Source organism: Sorghum bicolor, chromosome 5, assembly GCF_000003195.3.
Source record: "Sorghum bicolor cultivar BTx623 chromosome 5, Sorghum_bicolor_NCBIv3, whole genome shotgun sequence".
Classification (NCBI taxonomy): domain Eukaryota; kingdom Viridiplantae; phylum Streptophyta; class Magnoliopsida; order Poales; family Poaceae; genus Sorghum; species Sorghum bicolor.
The window spans coordinates 68,515,693-68,527,796 of NC_012874.2; the positions used below are offsets into that span (position 1 = coordinate 68,515,693).

Below are 12,104 nucleotides of genomic sequence, written 5' to 3' on the forward strand. Positions count from 1 at the left end.
ATATTGAACAAAATATAACTCTAAATAAATAGTAAGAAATATTTGTGATGCACCCAGGAATGTCTAGTCTTGTGCCCCATGGATCTCTACTCAGTTGATGGTGGCTTGGGCACTCAATTAGCAACAACTCTCTTGCTACCCGTGATGATGCACAAGGAAAGCTCCACTTTCTAGTTAGTGTTGTTCTTGGGCACCTTTTTTCCCCATTGCTAATCACTTCACCACCATCACATACGCCACTAATAGTGAGATTTAGATCTTACCAAATGGGAAGAATTACCAAATATGGCCACAATTATGGTCTTCATCTAGACACGCCACCGCCCCTATACGCTACTCACCGCTAGGTGAATTGGATCTGGACGCACCTGTGTGCAACCCGTTGCCGGGAGAGCTAGATCCATACGCGCCACCGTCGCTTGCACACTCCTTGCTGCCAGGGGAGTTGGATCTAGATGCGCCGCCACCCCTATGCACTCCCCACCACTAGGGGAGCTCGATCTAGATGTGCCACCACCTCTGCGTGCTCCCCACGGCTAGGGAAGCTCGATCTGGACGCACTGCTGCCCCTAACCGCTCCCCGTCATCGGGGCATGGCCTCTTGCTTCTAGATTTGGATTGGAGGAGGGTGGAGAGCGCAGGATAAGGAGCTGGAGGTGATGGAGGGCACCGTCACCAGGGGAGCCAGCCATGCCCCGCGTGCATCATCACTAGGTAGCCGACCGCACCCAAGATCGGAGAAGTGAACTTACACCACCGCGGGGAGAAGGAAGAGATGGGGGCTACGGGAGAAGTGAGGGAGAGGGTAGAAAAAGTGAGGAGAAACCCTAAGTATTGTGTTTATAAGCCCGATAAAAGGATTGGATACGGGCTTTGCCGGGCCTCAATGTATATTTCCTTAGGTGGCCTCTGAAAATAGTGGTCATTTTCAGAGGCGGATCTCTTAAAAGGCCCATCTCCGCAAATTGATTTTAGGAGGACCAGCTTTATAAATCAATTTTAGGAAGACCGTCTTTGTAAATTGATTTTACGAGATGACAATCCTGATCACCACTGTGAATAAAATGTCCACTTCTGAAAATGCATTTTTCGAGATGGTCAATTATGACCACCTCTGTAAATAAATCGTCCGCCTCCAAAAAAACCTTAGGTATTTTACGAGACGGTTGGATTACGTGACTTGCCTATGTTAATATTTCTTAGGTATTTTACAAGACAGTTGGATTATGTGACATGCCTATGTTAATATTTAATGTTTGGGCAGTGTGTCATACATTTTTTTAGTACAGTTTGCAGGTGTGATGCATTGACTAAACGTTTGACCCATCGCCATGTCATTTTTTTTGGATTTCGTTACTGTAGCACTTTCGTTTGTTTGTGGTAAATATTGTCCAATCATAGACTAACTAAGAACAAAAGATTCATCTCGCGATTTACAGTCAAACTGCGTGATTAGTTTTTATTTTCGTCTACATTTAATGCTTCATGCATATGCCGCAAGATTCGATGTGACAGAAAATCTTGAAAACTTTTTGTATTTCGGGGTGAATTAAACAAGGCCTAGTATTATCCAGGGAGGACCAAGTCCATAATGCCGTGGCATGGTCATAGTTTGGCATATTCTCCTATGCGAGTCAGAACTCAGAAGTGTACCGAAAAGTACCAAACGCAACTACAACAGTAAAAAAATCATAAGTTCTAATTGCTAGAAAAGATGGCCATTACATCACTTAACAATAAAGATGAAAATGGTACGGATATTTTCCGATCATGTTCAAGACCAAATCTATTTAAAGGAATTCAGATATCCAATTCTATAACATAGTTGACACTATCCATATTTAAATACGAATCAAAATAGAAATATAAAAATAAATATAATATAAGAGATATCCGTCCGTGCGTTTGCATCCCTACTTAACAAGGATAACAACTACACCGAAAAACATGAGAACTGCAATTAGTACAACACATGTCACATCCAGGAAGTGAACCAAGCTTAGGAGTTTTTCCATCTGGCCATCATCGATGAATTTAGCCTTCACATTCATCTCTGCAGGGGCTTGCTGGTTCAGCTCTGCTCTAAATTTTTCTGAGGGCTTTAGTCATGCCGGCTGGTTCAATTCTCTGTTTTTGAAACATGGTATGAAAGTTGTTCAAGCTTTTGAAGAAAATGGTTTTAGCTTCACCAAGACAAAGTTTTTATATTTGTGAGAAATTTGTTCCACAACAATAATGTTCGAGGTTTAGGAGAAAAAATACATTATCTCCAAAAATGTTTAAAATAAAAAATAATGACATAAAATGTAATCTCAGTGAATCAGTAGGAATACTCAGTACTCCCTCCATTAAAAAAATATAAGACATTTTGGCTTATAATTGGAAATGTAGTTAGTACTTTATAACGTAAAGCACAATATTAGAAACATAATGTATAGTCACTTTGTATCGAATTTATCTTTGGGAATCATAAGAAATCACTTTGGGTCACACAATCACTTCCCTTAGAGAATCACTTCCCACATATATAGATAAGCTCACCAATGATGTTTTCGTAGGAAAAGTTTATGAAAAAAAAAATAAATTATGAAATTTACACTGCTGCTACACATCCACCGAAGCTTGTACCAGCAAGATTGACACGTCTACACGAGAGCAAAGAAGGGCCCTGGTCTAGTGGTTATCAGAGGACGCAGGCAGAACCGAGACCTATTATTGTCAGCAACCTGATTACTGACTCACTCAACAAAAATACAAACAAAGCAAACTAGTTTTTGGAAGGTGCAATATATATAAGAAGTATCTGGGTACTTTAATTTGGTAGAGTAGAGGAAGAAAGGGGTGAACGAAGGCGTGATAGGATCGAGCAGAGCTTCGTACTTTAATTTGACGATGCTAATTAATCAACGTCTGTGCTGCCCTTTGTATCCTTGCTTGCTTCTGTTGTAGGCCCCAGACGGAGACAGTCGAGCCCTTCTCTTGACCACTGGCTCTGGTCCAACAGCCGATCAGGTTTCTGACACCTAATGCCTCACTAGAAATTGAGAAATTGCCTGGTCGTGGCTCAGCCGATCAGCCTTAATTTGCCTGCGCCATGAACACGTACGTGCGTGTCTCCGGCAGTGGCCGTCCGCCTGCAGTGAGTATCTTCACCATGAACGCGAAGTCGTATGTGCTGGTGCCGCCAAACGCCACCCAATCAAGCTCGTCGCGCCGCGGCGTCGCCGATACGACGACGGCGGTGAGCTTGGCCGCACGTGAACGCCAGGCAGAGCTCATGCCATCTGTCCACGCGTGTGCCGCAGAGAGCATGCATGGCCTTTCGCAGCGCTTACGATTTCGTGTGTATATGGTGGAGATGCTCACGGACACATGGCATGAGTTCATGGCGCTGGCAAAGGGGCTCTCCTCTCCAGTAGTGAGCAACAGATCACAAGTAACTATTGGTGCATACATGGTCATTTGCATGAACAATGGGCATGGATGTTGTGAATTATTACTTGGTGGGATAGTTTAGAGAAAAGTAACATGTTGTCAGTTGTACATGTGTGATTTGAAAGATGCATGCCGGCAACATTTTTTCTTTTTGAAATATTGGCAGGAGATCTGTCAAATCATGTAAGAAGGGAGAACAGCATTTCTAATGCATGTCTCAGACTACCAGTGCATGTAAAGGACATGTAACTCGAACTTGTCTATTTATATATAGGGCATCTCGTATTGAAATCCATACATTAACAGCAGTATGTGAGTGAGACCGATAGGGATGTTTTAGCAAATTAATGGGAATGTTGTTATATTATTGAATTTGACAAATTAGAGGGAAACAAGACAAATGTTTGATTATACAATGTGACTGCTTTTTATTGATTGATAGGATGTTTGTGTTGATTATTTATAACGATGATGGGGCTTGGATCACCATCATATATCTATAGTTCTATGTGCTTGGGATTTGCTCGACTATCACCAAATGAGTGTATATTGTGATAGATCTGACCATATGCTTCAAAGGTGAGTGTATATTGTGATCGATCTGACCATATATGCTCCGAAGGTGTAAGTACCAGTGTTTTGGACGTTGATCGTGTCTCCGTCTAGTGGAATCATTGCTCCAAAGCCTCATGAATTGACTTGTCTCTGTTTTGGCTAGTTGGTCTTTCCCTTTTTGCAACATAAGTCTTCTAACTCATACACTATTTTTTTTAATTGCAAAATGTGAAATTTTCTACAGTTTTGTTTTGGCTAGTTTGGTCTTTCCCTTTTTGCAACATAAGCCTAGACTCATACACTATTTTTTTTCATTGCAAAAATGTGAAATTTTCTACAGTTTTCAGCATGTGAGTCTTTCTTTGGTATGTTGCTATAGACGATCTCATACTGGTAGATGTTTGAATCCTCAGTGGTTGTTTCCTCGTCGTTTATGATTTCAATTTCCTATGTCCCACTTTGTTTTAAGTTATAGAAATAAAATTCAGCAAAGTGTACTAATAATATAGTCTGCAAATATATTTTTTTATTTAGCATACCTTGAGCAAAGAACATATATTCATCCTAGTTGGTGTCTTGTTCAAACATCACTCCATCATTGTCTGCAAAGTAATGTTTTGTATTTATATTAGTTCTTCTATTTCATAAGATCGAGCATAAATAATAACTTGATAAACTTACCATGATCTCCACTATAGGCTAATCCTGGTGCATTTTGTCTTTGGTGGCTGGACACATTATATTGAAGAGGGATTGGTTGTTCAAGAAACATGGCTTCTTGATGTTGTAGATGTACCATGTCATTGTCCCCATCTTTCATTTTGGATGTGTCCTCTTCTGATGATATTGTAACATTTGTCATCTATCTCGATGTAAATTCTTCATTTTGAGGGTCTAGCTCTTGCGGTGTTTGTTAGATGTCCTAACTTCTAGTTTTGTTTCGATATATACAGGGTTCTCCATAGCGATTGAATCTTTGGTTTTTGTGCTGCGCTTCAGTTATTTGTTATATATAATTTGTTCTATTCTAGATTTCTTTTTTCTGGATGCATCTTTTGTTTTTTTTTCTCTTTTGTTTTTTCTGTTTTTCTGCATATTTCTTGTTTCCTTCAACACTTTTTGGGGTCTGTGTTGAATCCTTCAACACTTTTAGGCATTATGGCATCTTTTTAATTTTTCTTGCTTTTTCTCCATCTGTCATCCTTGGCAGCCTGCACAGGACTTTCTGTGCAAAATGAATTATCTGCATGAGAGTTATGTAATGTGTGAATCTACTGTTAATCTACTGTACTAACCTAGATTCATATCTTCTTGTTCTTGTTCATCCACAGCATCAATGTGTAAGTCAAAAGGAAATATAGGTTTTGTTGGCCATGTTTCTCCGTGCCATCTCGTGTATGTACATCGTTTTTATTTAGAGTCCAAACAAAAATCCAACCAATTATTCTCCCTTCTAGTACCGGATCCTCTGTGGCCACACCTCTGCATGCCAGCGGAAGCGTGAGCGAGGCGGCGCGCGAGGCCATTGCGTCTGTGCGAGCTCTCCACGGTGGCTCCTAGGCAACGGCTGCGCTCTCCACGCAAGGCTCTGCGGCAGGGCTCTCCATGCCAGCACGCGAGCTCCCGCCGGCAAATTCACCGGCAAGGCGACTGCGGGAGGCTCTTACGGGAAGGGATGGCGGTTTTGCGAGCGATACTTGCCTTGCCAACTAAGGCGACCTAAAACTATTGTCTGACCGAAGCAAAGAAAACTATTTTTAGCACATATATTTTATTATAATAGACAGTGCTTTTTCTCACGCTTTGTTTAGTTTGTAAAAAGAAAAGTTTTTGGATATGTTGTATATTTGTAACTATAGAAATTAGTGACTAATCATGTACTAATTAAGCTTAAAGGTTCGTCTCGTAAAATATATGCAAACTATATAATTAATTATTTTTTAAATTGATATTTAATGCTTCATATATATATATATATATATATATATATATATATATATATATATATATATATATATATATATATATATATATATATATATATATATATATATCAAACATTTATGATGAGACTAAAAGTTTTTGGGTGAGAACTAAACAGCGCCTCAACGCTATTATGCCAGTATGCGCGTAGGAGATCGCTTCGTGTATATGGTGAGGATGCTCACGGAGACATGGCACGAGTTCATGGCGCGCAGGCAAAGGCTCTCAACGAGTTCATGTACATAGCCGGAGCATTGTGAGCGAGTGGACCTGTGTGGCAGATTGTTCCCAGGCTCGGCATGCGGCGGAAATTAGTCTCGCGGTGGAAAGTACTAATGATTGGGTACCCAAGTGAGCAACAAATAACAAGGAATTTTTGGTGGTGATATGCAAGAACAATGCATGGGCATGGATGTTGTGACTTAGAAAAGTATCACTGTTGTTAGTCGGCCATTCGTGATGTGAAAGATGCATGCGACAACATTTCTAATGCATGCCTCAAACTACCGGTTCATACAAAGGATATGGAACTCACTTGGCTATTTATATATCGGGCATCTCATATTGGGATCCATATATTTCAGCAGTATATGTGGTGAGACCGATAGAGATGTTTTATAGCAAATTAATCACAATCCTGTTGTATTATTGGATTTTGAGAAATTGGAGGGAAACAAGATGAAGGTTCAATTTGTTCAACGTAGTTGTTTTGTTGTTTGACTAATTAAATTATATTTAGCATACAAATATGTCGTAAGAGTCATACTACAAGTTGCATCCACACGATGATTGAGTTCTTTAGGTCATGCGCTCTAACCCTTCTAGACGGCGACATCCATGAACAACAATATGTTGAATTTGCATGTACATATCCTGTGTATCAGAGTTTATTATATGTACTAGTAAATTTGTAGATGCAATCAACTTGCATTATAATTCGCTTAAATCTAGAATATGTTTCGAGGATTATTTATGTCAAATTTTAGTACACTGCAATTGAGCTTGTACATGACAATTTTCTCCAATTTAAGGAAGTTTGAATGTTTTAACAAGTCTATATGTATAAATACAGTCATGTTTCGCAAAAACATAGCTTCAACTAAACTCATAACGTAATAATAAAAATTTTAAACTAAAAAACTAATTACACAGTTTGCCTGTGAACCGCGAGATGAATCTTTTAAGTCTAATTACTCCATGATTGAACAATATTTGTCAAATTAAAACGAAAGTGCTACGATACCCCGAATCAAAAGTTTTTGCGAAATTGCCAAACGCCACAAGGCAGCAGAGCTGAGGTGCAGAGCAGAAGCCCTCTCGCTAGTATCTCACATTCCGCAACGGGCCCGTCAGGCCAGGGTGGGTAGCTACATGCTCAGCAGAGTAGGAAGTAGCAGGAACGCCCAAGCGAGGCCAGACAAGCGCATACGGGCAACGCCAAGCTCAAAGCATGCAGTGCGATGCAGAGGGGGCTCAGAGGCTTTCATGAGTTTCAGACGGCCACCACCACGTCGCGCTTTTGATGGCAAACCAGCAGAGGCAGGCAGGCAGGCACTCGCCTCGCCTGCCACTTCGTGTGGCATTGCAGGGATGTAGTGTCAGTGAGTGTAGGCTATTTATCTAGGACTGCAATACTCCTGTGTTCTTAGGAATTGAAAAGAGAACCGTTGCATGCATGATGTCCCGGATATCAATCGTTACATGTGGTGAAAACTGGTCTACTAGGTTGAGACAGAATGTTCAGACATAGTATGAAAATTGTTCCAGCTTCTAATTTCTGAAGAAAATGGTTTCAGCTAATTAGCCAAGAAAAAGTTTCATACTCGTGAGAAATCTGTTCCGCAACAAAAAGAAAAGAAAAGAAAAGAAAATGTTCATCAATGTTCTATTTGCAGGAAATAAATTTAAGAAAAGAAAGGGAGACTATTATGGAAGTTACACTGCTGTTACATACAGTACGCATCCACTGAAGCCTTTCGAGTCGAGTGCCGGCACGATCAACAAGTCTGATTACTGAAACTAGTAGCCAACGAAAACAGTGGCTTTGGTTCCCCAAACGTTTGCAGTTGCATGCATTGCAATTGGCGACCACAATGCAGCAGCAGAGCAGACGCAGGGGCCGAGGCTGACAGCCGGCAGCACGCGCGGCGCAGGCGCAGCAGAAACCCGTGACCCTGAAACCAATGGCCCATCTGCGCCTCGCCCTCCTCCTCTCGCTATCCCCTCAGGCCAGCAGAGAGTAGCAGCAGCGCCCAAGCGAGGCCATACAAGAGAGGGCGTCCAGCTCCAGCCTCCAGCACACCCATTGCCTCTTTCGCGTACCGGCAACGCAAAGCGCAAGTCTTTCATCAGTCGCCCACCACGGGCCGCTTTGATTTGATGGCAAAACCAGCAGCCAGGCACCGACGTCCAGTGTCCACTGCCCTCTCTCTCTCTCTCTCTCTCTCTCTCTCTCTCTCTCTCTGTGTGTGTTTCTGCAATGGTGGCATGCCATGGCATCGCAGGCAATAGTAGCAGCAGTGAGTGTGGTATGCTCTTTATGTAGGACTGCAAATCTGCAATACTTACTTGCTAAACATGAGGGGAGAAAAAGAGAGAGAGACATGATTCAGCAATCACCGAAGCTCATTAGCGTGACTGATCCATCATACCCACACTCTAAACCTCTAACTGATCCTGGATTTGGAGGGTTGTCGCCATGGATCATGATAGCTTGCTCCCCCTCAACTCCCAGGCACACAATGGCAGCAGCGGCATGCACGGCCAATGATGCCTCATGATGCGCGCGGAACAAAAAAGCCATGTCGCCATGTGCCATGGTAAAAATTTTGTCTTGTGCCTAAAAAGGCCTTGCTTCGGCTAGGGCCTAGTAGGCAACTATGCTGGCATCATTTGCTTGCTTGCTTGCCAACAGGGTAAAAAAAATGATTTGAGGTCATGATTGAGACGGGGGTTGGGGGGTTGAAAAGTTAATTACCGCGGTGATGCTCACTGATGAGACACTGACAGCCGGACTACTTGCAGTTTTACAGCACGATTTGGTACGCATTTGAGCCATAAACCCCTCGGATTCCAAGAGATTTTGGGTCGAATCTGCCACTTTTGTTCTCTAGTTGTACTGTATGTACTGCTGCTCTACTACTAGCTTTCCTTTTTATCAAAAGGTTAAAAAGGTCTTACTACTACTACTACTATGAACAAGACACAGACAGGTTTGTACGTACATAGAATCCGATATGGGTCATATGGAGATGGAAGACTACTGTTACTGACTGACTGTAACACGAGATCGTTCTTGTCAATTCCCAGCCATAAGCTTGGATTCTTCCTTGGCTTCCAAAGTGAGCTTGGATTCTTGGAAGGAGGAAAAGAGCAAAGGAAAAGCCAGGGGGTCAAAAAGGAGAGAGGAGATGATGCCCATTCTTCAACATTACAAAGTTCATTCAGAAAAAGAAAAAAAAGATAATGCAGTATCCTTCAGTGTATGTATGGATCCAGTCAACATTGCTGCCAATAGACGCGTTTCTGAAGCAGAGCTCCGTATCAACTACAGATTGTAGTATGTATGTAGTATCTGTCCCGTGAATTTCGATATCGAATAACCTCAACATCAGTACAGATTTGGGAGTTGTGTGCTGTAGTTTTGTTTGGACCACACATAAGAATTCAGGAACAACCACAACTCTGTTATTACAGCTTGTACTGTACCAGTGCTTATTACCATTGACAACAGAAATGGATCAGATACAATGGAGGACTGGAAAACAAATATAATCTATTATTACAGCTTGCACTGTACTAGTGTTTATAGGCGTCGAAAGGAAAACAGAATTGTCACATTTGCTTTACCATTCACAGTGGAAATGCATAAGATACAACCGACAATTGGAAAGATCAAAGACTCTGTCCTATAAAGAAGTCAATATACTAGTTCCGCAAAATTCAGGCCTTGTTTAGTTTGGAAAAATTTTTGGATTTCGCTACTGTAGCACTTTCGTTTGTTTGTGGCAAATATTATCTAATCATAGACTAACTAAGATCAAAAGATTCGTCTCGCGATTTACAGGTAAACTGTGTAATTAGTTTTTGTTTTCGTTTATATTTAATGCTTCATGCATGTGCCGTAAGATTCGATGTGACGGGGAATCTTGAAAAATTTTGGTAACTAAACAAGGCCTCAGAAGCAGCTATGCCACAATATGCATTATGTGCAGCAAAATTTTGCATGAATCAAGTATGATGCAAAACGCTAGCCTGTTCAATTTGAGTACCAAATACTCTGAATATGAATAGAAGTCACTTTAGCTGAACTGAACATTCTTTAGCTGAACTGAACATTGTGGAAAGGTGCAGAAAAAGGAATTTAGTATCTTGACTCTGTCTTCAGTGTATGAATCCACTTGGCATTGGCAAAATATATGCATTGTGAATTAAGATGGCTATGGACTATGTGGAGCAAACTTGATATGAATGAATTCATAAGGATAAGATAATGCCTCCTGCAAAATTGGTGACAGAGTAGAAATTGTGGGGGGTTTTTTTTTTCCATTTGATTTCAAAGTCGAGACCAAACAACATGAAAGCACCTTAATTCTAACTTTTTCCTTTACACAAACTTTTCCTATGTAGTAGTAATTTGCAACGACAAACATCGACATCATCCGCCGTCCACGTGTCCTACTGACAAAATCACAGCCCTATATCTCAGGATTGACCACAAACTAAAAAAAGATATACACCAAGAATTATTACTAATCATTGTGGTTTGTGGGTCTCATGAGCCATGAGACCTCCTTACCATCATCGTTACCCACTAAACCCAACCAAAAGCCCTTCTCCGTGTGAAGAAGAACTCACCCCGCCCGGCCGCGGCACTGCGTCTGCGGCCGGCGGCGTCCCCTGCCGCCCTTGGCAGGGCACGCGGCGACGACAGCCGGCGGCGGCGCGACGCAGTTCCAGTGCGCGCACACGGCAGCACTCGCCGGCACGCCGCCCACAGCGATCCCCGTGAGGAAGTTGTCCTGGAGGAACAGCACCCGCATCCGCCCCGCCTCGGCCGCCGCGGCGACCTCCCGCGGCACCTCGCCCGCGAACCTGTTCCCGTTGAGGTACACCGCGGATGCCGTGGCGAGCTCGGGCGGGACGGCGCCGGACAGCGCGTTGTGGCTGAGGTCCACGGTGGCGCCCGGCGGGACGCGCCCGGCCGGACGAAGCTCCCCCGAGAAGGCGTTCTTGCGGAGCTGCAGGTACCCGATCCGGCTGAACGCGAACACCTCCCCGGGCACCTCGCCGGAGAACCAGTTCCGTCCGAGGTCGAGGAACGACAGCCTGTTCAGCCGCCGCAGCACGGCCCCGACGGGTCCCGACAGCCGGTTCCCCGCCAGCGAGAGGTACACCAGCGTGCCTGGCAGCGGCGGGACCCCGCCGGACAGACGGTTGCTCCGGAGGTCGAGGTGGAGCAGCGGCGACCTGACCCCGCGCGGGATCTCGCCGGCGAGCGCGTTGTGGGAGAGGATGAGCGTCCGGAGGTCCCGGAGCTGGAGGAGCGAGGTCGGTATCCGCCCCGTGAACCCGTTCTTACTGAGGTCAACGGTGCGGAGCGCGGGCGCGAAGGCGGGCGGGAGGTCGCCGGCGAGGAGGTTCCCCGCGAGTGCGAGGAAGCGGAGGGACGGGAGGGAGGTGACGGCGGGGGAGAGAGTCCCCGTGACGCGGCCCGGGACGAGGGAGAGGGACGTGAGCGCGGGGAGCGTGGCGATGGCGGCGGACGGGAAGGTGCCCGAGAGCCCCGGCGCGCCCGCGCGCGGGTCGCCGAGCGCGAGCGTGGCGACGCGGCCGGTGGAGGTGCAGGAGACGCCCGCGAAGGCGCAGGGGTCCCCCGTGAAGTCCCAGGACGCGAAGAAGCGCGAGCCTGGGAGGTCCGTCAGGGACCGCCGCACCACTTGTAGCGCCAGGTAGTCCACCGGGTGGAGCGTGGCGTCCGCCGCCGCGAGCAGGAGGAGTGTCGCGAGCAATGGCAGCAGGCGCGAGGCCATGGCCCTCGCCGGGTTAGGCTTGACGGCGGCGGGCGAGTTCGCTGCGCGGCGCACTCCCTGGCGGCGGAGTGGGGTGGCGGTGGACTGACTGGTGGTGAG

The 12,104-nt window shown here is 44.7% G+C and overlaps 1 protein-coding gene across 1 annotated transcript; it reads right to left on the reverse strand.

The window, feature by feature from the left end:
- On the reverse strand, positions 10,485 to 12,104 carry LOC8082038 (probable LRR receptor-like serine/threonine-protein kinase At4g36180). Its single transcript, XM_002451149.2, has one exon. The coding sequence runs from the start codon at positions 12,003 to 12,005 to the stop codon at positions 10,827 to 10,829; it is 1,179 nt and encodes a 392-aa protein (XP_002451194.1). The 5' UTR covers positions 12,006 to 12,104; the 3' UTR covers positions 10,485 to 10,826.